General features: G+C 39.7%; 1 protein-coding gene across 2 annotated transcripts in view; it reads left to right on the top strand.

Moving 5' to 3' along the window:
- Positions 1-12,969, top strand: part of cicb (capicua transcriptional repressor b) — a 134,992-nt gene that overhangs the window by 92,087 nt on the left and 29,936 nt on the right. For both annotated transcript variants that reach the window (XM_034174421.1, XM_034174422.1), the window contains 3 exons: positions 6,067-6,199; positions 6,327-6,505; positions 9,082-9,220. In XM_034174421.1, coding sequence (XP_034030312.1) covers positions 6,067-6,199; positions 6,327-6,505; positions 9,082-9,220 — 451 coding nt within the window. The remainder of the gene's footprint in view (positions 1-6,066; positions 6,200-6,326; positions 6,506-9,081; positions 9,221-12,969) is intronic.

The raw sequence follows: 12,969 nt of genomic DNA, 5'->3' as shown, positions 1-12,969 counted from the left end.
ATATCCAGGACATAAGTTGTAGGTAAGTTATGCGATTGTTGACATACATTTCTGGTAAGTTACTCATAAGTCAAAATATATCCATTGATGCTGTCAGTTGATTGGCTGATCAACTGAAAGCTGCAGTCCTCATGTGAACAGTTTAGACCATGTTAAATATTAAAACCATTCACACAGAGTAAATATGAAGTGTTAATCTTACCTGTTCATTTCATTCGGATTCAGCATCACAGTCTGATGAAAACTTATCCACTAAAACATTCTGATTTTGGAAAAGGACATCTGAAAATACTTAAGTTCCTTGTCATGGCTGAAAAAAGGTAGCATTTTAAAGCGTTCAGGTGCGTTTTGCAGCCTGAACCAGAGACATCGGCTCTTTGCGCCACAACAAGACAATTGACTTATTTTAAAAGTTGAACGAGTCAGTGCGCCTCATTCATTGAAGTCAGTGTTTAACACAGACATCATTCGACTCTTCAGTATTCTGCACGCAATGAAAATAAATCCCATGAACCACCAAGACATAAATAAAATAAAATAATGTTCAATTACTCTGTCGGGAGGGGGTGAGGCCACGCGACAGAGTACACACACTCGATAACATGCTCATCAATATTTACGTGTTCCACCTGCCAAACAAAAGGGTTCTGCCAGTGGTAGAAAAGCATACCAAGCCAGACTTTACTGTTCCAATTTATCATACTGTGCAGTACTGACTCGTACTGCTTGGTGGAAACGGGGTTATCAGCATACGCTGGCTAAATCATCACGGTGTGACAGCTGCATAATTTATTAGATGTATGCCAGCGTTTTTAATACGGCCTGCATACGCTGGCTAAATCATCAAGGTGTGACATGGCCCTAAGTGCACAACCAAGATATCAAAATATTTATTTATGTACATGTGATTTCTTAGGTTTTTTATTCTTAATAAATTTGCAAAACAACAAAAAGCTTTTTTGTGTTGTCATTCAGGGGTGTTGTGAGTAGAATTTTTAATTTGCTCCAATTTGTAATAAGGATGTAACATAACAAAATGGAAAAAGTGAAGCACACTGAATACTTTCCAGAGGATTGATAGATACACGCATACTTAGATACTTTATTAATCCCCAAGGTGAAATTCAGGTATCTTGTAGCTCACAGGTACAGATAACAAATAACAGCTAAAAGACAACAACAGCAACCAAGCATTAAAAGTTAAAAAAGTGAGCTAATGATGATTATAATGATAACATGTTACAAATATTAAATATGTGATAAAAGATTTTTAAAAATCAATGAATAAATCAAATAATAAATCAAAATAGTTAAAAACAGATCAATCAATCAATCAATCAATTTTTTTATATAGCGCCAAATCACAACAAACAGTTACCCCAAGGCGCTTTATATTGTAAGGCAAGGCCATACAATAATTATGTAAAACCCCAACGGTCAAAACGACCCCCTGTGAGCAAGCACTTGGCTACAGTGGGAAGGAAAAACTCCCTTTTAACAGGAAGAAACCTCCAGCAGAACCAGGCTCAGGGAGGGGCAGTCTTCTGCTGGGACTGGTTGGGGCTGAGGGAGAGAACCAGGAAAAAGACATGCTGTGGAGGGGAGCAGAGATCGATCACTAATGATTAAATGCAGAGTGGTGCATACAGAGCAAAAAGAGAAAGAAACAGTGCATCATGGGAACCCCCCAGCAGTCTACGTCTATAGCAGCATAACTAAGGGATGGTTCAGGGTCACCTGATCCAGCCCTAACTATAAGCTTTAGCAAAAAGGAAAGTTTTAAGCCTAATCTTAAAAGTAGAGAGGGTGTCTGTCTCCCTGATCTGAATTGGGAGCTGGTTCCACAGGAGAGGAGCCTGAAAGCTGAAGGCTCTGCCTCCCATTCTACTCTTACAAACCCTAGGAACTACAAGTAAGCCTGCAGTCTGAGAGCGAAGCGCTCTATTGGGGTGATATGGTACTACGAGGTCCCTAAGATAAGATGGGACCTGATTATTCAAAACCTTATAAGTAAGAAGAAGAATTTTAAATTCTATTCTAGAATTAACAGGAAGCCAATGAAGAGAGGCCAATATGGGTGAGATATGCTCTCTCCTTCTAGTCCCCGTCAGTACTCTAGCTGCAGCATTTTGAATTAACTGAAGGCTTTTTAGGGAACTTTTAGGACAACCTGATAATAATGAATTACAATAGTCCAGCCTAGAGGAAATAAATGCATGAATTAGTTTTTCAGCATCACTCTGAGACAAGACCTTTCTGATTTTAGAGATATTGCGTAAATGCAAAAAAGCAGTCCTACATATTTGTTTAATATACGCTTTGAATGACATATCCTGATCAAAAATGACTCCAAGATTTCTCACAGTATTACTAGAGGTCAGGGTAATGCCATCCAGAGTAAGGATCTGGTTAGACACCATGTTTCTAAGATTTGTGGGGCCAAGTACAATAACTTCAGTTTTATCTGATTTTAAAAGCAGGAAATTAGAGGTCATCCATGTCTTTATCTCTGTAAGACAATCCTGCAGTTTAGCTAATTGGTGTGTGTCCTCTGGCTTCATGGATAGATAAAGCTGGGTATCATCTGCGTAACAATGAAAATTTAAGCAATACCGTCTAATAATACTGCCTAAGGGAAGCATGTGTAAAGTGAATAAAATTGGTCCTAGCACAGAACCTTGTGGAACTCCATAATTAACTTTAGTCTGTGAAGAAGATTCCCCATTTACATGAACAAATTGTAATCTATTAGACAAATATGATTCAAACCACCGCAGCGCAGTGCCTTTAATACCTATGGCATGCTCTAATCTCTGTAATAATATTTTATGGTCAACAGTATCAAAAGCAGCACTGAGGTCTAACAGAACAAACAGAGATGAGTCCACTGTCCGAGGCCATAAGAAGATCATTTGTAACCTTCACTAATGCTGTTTCTGTACTATGATGAATTCTAAAACCTGACTGAAACTCTTCAAATAGACCATTCCTCTGCAGATGATCAGTTAGCTGTTTTACAACTACCCTTTCAAGAATTTTTGAGAGAAAAGGAAGGTTGGAGATTGGCCTATAATTAGCTAAGATAGCTGGGTCAAGTGATGGCTTTTTAAGTAATGGTTTAATTACTGCCACCTTAAAAGCCTGTGGTACATAGCCAACTAACAAAGATAGATTGATCATATTTAAGATCGAAGCATTAAATAATGGTAGGGCTTCCTTGAGCAGCCTGGTAGGAATGGGGTCTAATAAACATGTTGATGGTTTGGATGAAGTAACTAATGAAAATAACTCAGACAGAACAATCGGAGAGAAAGAGTCTAACCAAATACCGGCATCACTGAAAGCAGCCAAAGATAACGATACGTCTTTGGGATGGTTATGAGTAATTTTTTCTCTAATAGTTAAAATTTTGTTAGCAAAGAAAGTCATGAAGTCATTACTAGTTAAAGTTAATGGAATACTGAGCTCAATAGAGCTCTGACTCTTTGTCAGCCTGGCTACAGTGCTGAAAAGAAACCTGGGATTGTTCTTATTTTCTTCAATTAGTGATGAGTAGAAAGATGTCCTAGCTTTACGGAGGGCTTTTTTATAGAGCAACAGACTCTTTTTCCAGGCTAAGTGAAGATCTTCTAAATTAGTGAGACGCCATTTCCTCTCCAACTTACGGGTTATCTGCTTTAAGCTACGAGTTTGTGAGTTATACCACGGAGTCAGGCACTTCTGATTTAAAGCTCTCTTTTTTAGAGGAGCTACAGCATCCAAAGTTGTTTTCAATGAGGATGTAAAACTATTGATGAGATACTCTATCTCACTTACAGAGTTTAGGTAGCTACTCTGCACTGTGTTGGTATATGGCATTAGAGAACATAAAGAAGGAATCATATCCTTAAACCTAGTTACAGCGCTTTCTGAAAGACTTCTAGTGTAATGAAACTTATTCCCCACTGCTGGGTAGTCCATCAGAGTAAATGTTATTAAGAAATGATCAGACAGAAGGGAGTTTTCAGGGAATACTGTTAAGTCTTCTATTTCCATACCATAAGTCAGAACAAGATCTAAGATATGATTAAAGTGGTGGGTGGACTCATTTACTTTTTGAGCAAAGCCAATAGAGTCTAATAATAGATTAAATGCAGTGTTGAGGCTGTCATTCTCAGCATCTGTGTGGATGTTAAAATCGCCCACTATAATTATCTTATCTGAGCTAAGCACTAAGTCAGACAAAAGGTCTGAAAATTCACAGAGAAACACAGTAACGACCAGGTGGACGATAGATAATAACAAATAAAACTGTTTTTTGGGACTTCCAATTTGGATGGACAAGACTAAGAGTCAAGCTTTCAAATGAATTAAAGCTCTGTCTGGGTTTTTGATTAATTAATAAGCTGGAATGGAAGATTGCTGCTAATCCTCCGCCTCGGCCCGTGCTACGAGCATTCTGACAGTTAGTGTGACTCGGGGGTGTTGACTCATTTAAACTAACATATTCATCCTGCTGTAACCAGGTTTCTGTAAGGCAGAATAAATCAATATGTTGATCAATTATTATATCATTTACCAACAGGGACTTAGAAGAGAGAGACCTAATGTTTAATAGACCACATTTAACTGTTTTAGTCTGTGGTGCAGTTGAAGGTGCTATATTATTTTTTCTTTTTGAATTTTTATGCTTAAATAGATTTTTGCTGGTTATTGGTAGTCTGGGAGCAGGCACCATCTCTACGGGGATGGGGTAATGAGGGGATGGCAGGGGGAGAGAAGCTGCAGAGAGGTGTGTAAGACTACAACTCTGCTTCCTGGTCCCAACCCTGGATAGTCACGGTTTGGAGGATTTAAGAAAATTGGCCAGATTTCTAGAAATGAGAGCTGCTCCATCCAAAGTGGGATGGATGCCGTCTCTCCTAACAAGACCAGGTTTTCCCCAGAAGCTTTGCCAATTATCTATGAAGCCCACCTCATTTTTTGGACACCACTCAGACAGCCAGCAGTTCAAGGAGAACATGCGGCTAAACATGTCACTCCCGGTCTGATTGGGGAGGGGCCCAGAGAAAACTACAGAGTCTGACATTGTTTTTCCAAAGTTACACACCGATTTAATGTTAATTTTAGTGACCTCCGATTGACGTAACCGGGTGTCATTACTGCCGACGTGAATTACAATCTTACCAAATTTACGCTTAGCCTTAGTCAGCAGTTTCAAATTTCCTTCAATGTCGCCTGCTCTGGCCCCCGGAAGACAATTGACTACGGTTGCTGGTGTCGCTAACTTCACATTTCGCAAAACAGAGTCGCCAATAACCAGAGTTTGATCCTCGGCGGGTGTGTCGCCGAGTGGGGAAAAACGGTTAGAGATGTGAACGGGTTGGCGGTGTACACGGGGCTTCTGTTTAGAACTACGCTTCCTCCTCACAGTCACCCAGTCGGCCTGCTTTCCCGGCTGCTCGGGATCTGCCAGGGGGTAACTAACGGCGTCTAAGCTACCTTGGTCTGCACCGACTACAGGGGCCTGGCTAGCTGTAGAATTTTCCACGGTGCGGAGGCGAGTCTCCAATTCGCCCAGCCTGGCCTCCAAAGCTACGAATAAGCTACACTTATTACAAGTACCATTACTGCTAAAGGAGGCCGAGGAATAACTAAACATTTCACACCCAGAGCAGAAAAGTGCGGGAGAGACAGGAGAAGCCGCCATGCTAAATCGGCTAAGAGCTAGTAGCTACGCTAAGCTAGCGGATTCCTAAAAACACGCAAAGTGAATAATGTGTAAATAATTTAGAGGTGATTCAGCAGAAGGAGTGCTTTAGTTAAGGCACGTGAAGATTACACTGGGAAACAAATCGTAATCTAGATAACTAGATCAATCTAACTGCACAGATTAAACAGCTAACAGATACAGAAAAACACCGCTGTGCTCCGGAACAGGAAGTGATACAATACCGCAGTGAGAGCCAACCACCAGTAGAGGCAAGCAAGGACACAAGCACTGTGTGTGTATATATGTATATGTGTGTATATATATATATATATATATATATATATATATGTATGTATGTATGTCTGCTGTTCCAGGTAAAAGAGGCCCATTTCAAGGCACATCCAGACTGGAAGTGGTGCAACAAAGACAGGAAGAAGTCCAGTTCTGAAGGCCGCGGGATCCCAGGGGGAAAAGACATCAGAGAGCGGAGCATGTCTGAGACCACTGGTGGGTCTTAGTTGGCTCTCATGCTATGCGTAAAACACAGTCACACACATTTTAACCACATCTTTGCATTGTTTTGGTTTTCTCAAATACTATAAAGTTAATTGGTCCTCTTTTTGGTCTGTGATAGAGCCTCATTCTATAGAGTTGAAGGGGGTCGGTCCAGGTCTGATGGGAATGTCTGAGAGGAGTACAGGAGAGGGTCATGTGGGTCAGCTCACCCGTCCACGAGCATTTTCTCAGAGTGCCGTGCACAGCCTGGAGCGTAGTGACAGGGGTAATGCACAGGCGCTGGCAGAACTGGCACAGGTAAGAAGATGAAACAACTGAGAGACCCAGTAACCTGATTTTTGAAATAGGAATCTGCTAACCATAATTTACACGCAATCATCTCTGCTGGATTCATCCACAATGTTCCCCTGCCATTTTTGTCCAAATCCTGTTGTTGTGCCTGTTATTGTTGAAGAATATGGTTATTGTTGTTTTTCAGTACAGTCTATCTATATAGATGGAGAGAGGGAGAGAGAGAGACTGGCAATTTAAAAAAAAATTATGAACATTGAAGAAGGAAAGATGGATCTTGTGCACAATGATGTACTATAATGTAGTGGAAAGCCATATTTGAGTAAAAGTGCAGATGTGTTACATGAAAATAATTCAGACACAACTTAAGTCACCATTTCGTGTTTACTTGAGTATGTGACATTAATGTTACTCAAGTATAAAAAAGCCATTTTCTGATGTTACTGTAAATGTGCTTAAGTTTTGAAGGTGAAAGAACAGGTAAATTCTGTCAATTATATAAAAAAGTAAAGAAGCAATGATTTAGAAAATTATTAAATAGATCCTGTATGGCAGGGGTGGCCAAGTTTGGTCCTCGAGAGCCACCTTCCTGACACTCTTAGTTGTCTCCCTGCTCCAACACACCTGAATCCAATGAAAGGCTCATTAAAAGTCTGCTGACAAGTCTTTCATTGGATTCAGGTGTGTTGGAGCAGGGAGACAACTAAGTGTGTCAGGAAGGTGGCTCTTGAGGACCGAACTTGGCCACCCCTGCTGTATGGTGTAGTCTTATAGATATGTTTAAATTGAAACATGTAGCAGCACATTAAAAGACATCTGTTAAACATAATATGAAAAAAATGAGGTTGACATAATGACGGTATGATGGCAAGTACTAATCAAATCATTTGTAACCCATACCCTCTGCATGTGTGGATCTGCATCTTGAATTGGCATGTTGAAGTTTTACGCCAAATGCCCTTCCTGGCACAACTCCACATTATATGGAGAAATGTGGCAGGGGTGAGGTTTGGGGTTTGGGGTTCCACACTGAAACCAAGTGCACTACCCACTTGGCCACCACCCTTGCCCAAAATGTACTTGGGTAAAAGTACAAATTTTTAGAATTTTTTAGTTAAATAACATGTCGCACCAAAATCATAACAATTTAGGTTTAGGCTGTTAGTGACCATCTGATGATCCACCGGGATTACTTTGTGCACTTCCGTGACCGGTTTCAAAGTATACGGCATTTGCAACAAACACCTACGGAGACGTCCGAAAACAAAGTACTCGTGTGTTTAAGACAACTAAAGTCGCAACTAGGAAGTGTCCCAGTGTGCGCCTTAATGGAATGTAGCTGATAACTTTAAGAACGGAGGCACAGATTAATTCCAAAGTTGACATAAGTGTGATATCGTGTTATGATGACGTGTTTTTAAGTGAAAACTGTGAATTTTGATGTAGTCATGGTAAAAGCTGCAGCTCTGTGAAGGTTTCTGTGCACCTGCATGGCCATGAGTCATAAACGCAGCCTGTCAGTAACCATCTCTGTTCCAGGTTCAGCTTTGTGTACGATTTAATTATGAGTGTTATCAATAAAATCTAAAAAAAAAATGCATCTGCCGCCGAGGGGAAACAAGCGTCTCGTCAGCTGCACAGCGCGTGCGGGCACACACAGCGAACATCACAGCATACATACATTCCAGCTCCAAATTTACACTCTCCCAAAGTTAAACAAAAAATAGAAATCTAGCCACAAAACACAAAAGGGGTAAAATTCTGAACATGCCAGACTCACCACCATCATGTTATGGATTGGCACGTTAAATAATGTCCACTAATTTCCTGGAAATAATGTATTCTGGCTTTTTCAATGTAACAAATCCATCTGTGTCCAGGCAGTCTGTTAAAAACAGTGTCAGATGTCCCCATGTCCATGTACACAGCTTCAATAAACCATCATCCACACAAACGGTGCATCACCAAAGGCTCCAAAATCCGACACTCTAAAAAAGTTAAGAGTTTTGGGGTGAAGTGGGTCGTTTCCTCTCTGTAAATCCGAGCCATCACATTCGAACAGCAGCTCAGAAGCTTCAATTTTGGATGGAGCAGGTTCTTTTCCCTCTGTTAGTCATTGGGATGTTTCTGTTTTGCTAATTAGGACGTCACACACCGAGAATTGTCAAGTGAAACATTTTCTGGAAATGCCCCTGCTAATGCTCAGAGTGAAAGGAATAAAATACATCAGAGATCACAGTTACAATCATGAGTACTTTTATGTTGTCTTACTAACTGGGAAGTTAAAAAACGTGAGACATGTCCTTTAAATAACAGTTAAAATAAAATTTAAAAAAAAAACTGTCAAGTACAGATTCTCCAAAAATAAATTTTGTGCTGTATGTAGGAATTCTTAGTTTGTGTCACATCTGACTGCATGCTTTAGTGAAAGCATGCACAGACATTCAGTGAAATATGCAGAAGACACAATGTCATACATGACATCTACAAATAATAAAATTCAGAGCACACTTAAAATACACCGTAGGAAACCCCAGACATCTCTGCTATATCTGTTGTATCATGTGTAACCCTTCTCTTAGATGTGTGGGGATGGAGGCAGTCATTTTTCAAGTCATGCCCCATCTCTGTCGCAGTCCCAGCGTGGAGTCAGTGAAGACATGACCAGTGATGAGGAGCGCATGGTCATCTGTGAGGAGGAAGGGGACGATGATGTCATTGGTGAGAAATTACAACTGCATTTGCTGAATGAATGAATGAATGAATCAACCATTTGTACATGTGCACATTACTTCATTTTATTTGTCTAAACATAAAGTTTTCTAATGTAAGAAAAGTTTTGTTTTTTTTTACTTCAAAATGTACAGTAATCAGAAATTAATGTTGAATTCAAAACATATTTGTAAGGATTTTAAGGTGGGCAAAAATTTGAAAACAGAGATCACCAATAGCTCTAAAGAAAACTCAGAAGTGAGTAAAGTTTAAACAAGGTGAAATATTAATGTGCAATAAAGTTGTTCATTTGAATCGATACTGAGAATTACTATTTTTGAGTGCTTTGAATTGTCATTTCTTTTACAACCCCTGGCAAAAATTATGGAATCACCGGCCTCGGAGGATGTTCATTCAGTTGTTTAATTTTGTAGAAAAAAAGCAGATCACAGACATGACACAAAACTAGAGTCATTTCAAATGGCAACTTTCTGGCTTTAAGAAACACTAAGAAATCAGGAAAAAAAATTGTGGCAGGCAGTAACGGTTACTTTTTTAGACCAAGCACAGGGAAAACATATGGAATCACTCAATTCTGAGGAAAAAATTATGGAATCATGAAAAACAAAAGAACGCTCCAACACATCACTAGTATTTTGTTGCACCACCTCTGGCTTTTATAACAGCTTGCAGTCTCTGAGGCATGGACTTAATGAGTGACAAACAGTACTCTTCATCAATCTGGCTCCAACTTTCTCTGATTGCTGTTGCCAGATCAGCTTTGCAGGTTGGAGCCTTGTCATGGACCATTTTCTTCAACTTCCACCAAAGATTTTCAATTGGATTAAGATCTGGACTATTTGCAGGCCATGACATTGACCCTATGTGTCTTTTTGCAAGGAATGTTTTCACAGTTTTTGCTCTATGGCAAGATGCATTATCATCTTGAAAAATGATTTCATCATCCCCAAACATCTTTTCAATTGATGGGATAAGAAAAGTGTCCAAAATATCAACGTAAACTTGTGCATTTATTGATGATGTAATGACAGCCATCTCCCCAGTGCCTTTACCTGACATGCAGCCCCATATCATCAATGACTGTGGAAATTTACATGTTCTCGTCAGGCAGTCATCTTTATAAATCTCATTGGAACGGCACCAAACAAAAGTTCCAGCATCATCACCTAGCCCAATGCAGATTCGAGATTCATCACTGAATATGACTTTCATCCAGTCATCCACAGTCCACGATTGCTTTTCCTTAGCCCATTGTAACCTTGTTTTTTTCTGTTTAGGTGTTAATGATGGCTTTTGTTTAGCTTTTCTGTATGTAAATCCCATTTCCTTTAGGCGGTTTCTTACAGTTCGGTCACAGACGTTGACTCCAGTTTCCTCCCATTCGTTCCTCATTTGTTTTGTTGTGCATTTTTGATTTTTGAGACATATTGCTTTAAGTTTTCTGTCTTGATGCTTTGATGTCTTCCTTGGTCTACCAGTATGCTTGCCTTTAACAACCTTCCCATGTTGTTTGTATTTGGTCCAGAGTTTAGACAGCTGACTGTGAACAACCAACATCTTTTGCAACATTGCGTGATGATTTACCCTCTTTTAAGAGTTTGATAATCCTCTCCTTTGTTTCAATTGACATCTCTCGTGTTGGAGCCATGATTCATGTCAGTCCACTTGGTGCAACAGCTCTCCAAGGTGTGATCACTCCTTTTTAGATGCAGACTAACGAGCAGATCTGATTTGATGCAGGTGTTAGTTTTGGGGATGAAAATTTACAGGGTGATTCCATAATTTATTCCTCAGAATTGAGTGAGTCCATATTTTTTTCCCTGTGTTTGGTCTAAAAAGTAACTGTTACTGACTGCCACAATCTTTTTGTCTTGATTTCTTATAGTGTTTCTTAAAGCCAGAAAGTTGCCATTTGAAATGACTTGAGTTTTGTGTCATGTCTGTGATCTGCTTTTTTTCTACAAAATTAAACAACTGAATGAACATCCTCCGAGGCTGGTGATTCCATAATTTTTGCCAGGGGTTGTATGATGTAGTTTTCTGAACCACAATGTATTTTTTATTATTATTAAAGGCTGGTAGCACAATACAAGTTGTGTGAAAAGACGGGTGGAAAAATTGACCTGACCCAACAAAAAAAATATTTTTTGGGAGATATTTTTTGGTGGGTAAATAGACCTGAAAATGCACCAGAATGCATCTGAGATCTCAAGTTTTTTCTGGGGGAGAACCCCCAGACCCCCCACCAGAGACTTAGGGCCTTTGGTCCTTGCCAAAAATTTTCAGTTTTTTTTTTTTTTTTTTTTTTTCATGGCCCACTTTCATCACTACATAAAATAAAACAGTGAGTGCAGATGGTCACCAGTTACAATAAATAAATTAATACTACTACTACTACAACTACTTAGGCAGCTGTATCATAGAATCAAAGGAACGCAGTCAACGGAAGCCCTGATTGCAGCACTTCAGAAGCTGAGAGAGGAGCCAGTGTTTCGATTTGCAATTGTCTTTGATCAAGATTAAGATCCAGGCTTTGAGTGACTTCCTGGACTTGGCCATCAGATGTGTATCTGTATGCCGTAAATGTGTTGAACTTGTGTGGACATTCACGTATCTCTGTATGAAGTTAATGTGTCTGGATCATTGGCCTTTGAGATTTCGAGATGCTCTAGAAGAGCTTATGAAGTCATAAGGGCTGGTAAGGTTAGACGTTACTTGTGTGAAGTGCTTTGACGCAACTTTCTTGTGATTTGGTTCTATATAAATGAAATGAATTGAATAAGGTGCCGGGACAGAGTTGTATTGCAGTGATTATGCCGATGCCGCTGAAATGACGTTGTGTCTACAGTTATTTGGTATGCTCAGATGAGGGGTATCACTTGCATAATCATGGAATATCAGCTGCATTTTGGGCATGTGGTTGTCTGGATATGATGCAGCAGTGTTCAGGACCCCAGCAACTGGAAAAGACCATGGGGATGCCCCTGATGGCAGCACTTTTGAGAAGTAAAGGTGGACTTTTTCTCTGGGTGGTTGCTGTCTAGGATCCAGGGCGTATGCTGGATGTGGCAATCAGCATATCCTACAAGACCTGTCCTGATCTGGCAAAGACTACATTTTTTGAGTGTGAAGCAATGTTATGAAGTAATGTCAGCATAACACTGAAACTTAAACTCTTAAGAACATATTTATGACAATCAGCTACACTTCTGAAACATAGATCATCAGCACCAAAATCCAAACTAGTGACTGTAGTTGAAATACAGTGCTGTAGACTTGTGTTTAGAATAAGATGAATAGAGAGGCTTACTAAGAAGAACAGGGTAAAAGCAAGCTCTACTACAGGCTACAAAGACAAAACTGTAATATGCTGGACACATGTTGAGATGTGGTTCTGGACATCTGCCTCTGGAAAGGGCCGATAGAAGAGCAGAGAGGTGGAGGACAGCAGAGACAAATGTGGATGGATGACATCTTGAAATGAATGAGAAAGAAAACCTACAGAGAATTAAGGAAAACAGAAGAATGTCAGGAACCGTACATATAGCTGTCAACCCTTAGATCAAGGAAAACCACCTTAGAGAGTGCCTGGTCTGACTCTCAAAAGTGCATTATTAGATTAAAATGCAAACACACGTCATCATTCTTAAACAAGCAAATATAATTCCTTTTGAAGTAACTTCACGAAATGATATATTGTGTTTTTATGGTATTGTTCATGCTCATTAAATTATATC

Source organism: Thalassophryne amazonica, chromosome 7 (assembly GCF_902500255.1).
Source record: "Thalassophryne amazonica chromosome 7, fThaAma1.1, whole genome shotgun sequence".
Lineage (NCBI taxonomy): Eukaryota > Metazoa > Chordata > Actinopteri > Batrachoidiformes > Batrachoididae > Thalassophryne > Thalassophryne amazonica.
The sequence above is the reverse complement of the archived record's forward strand: the minus strand, read 5'-3'. Positions and strand labels throughout refer to the sequence as shown.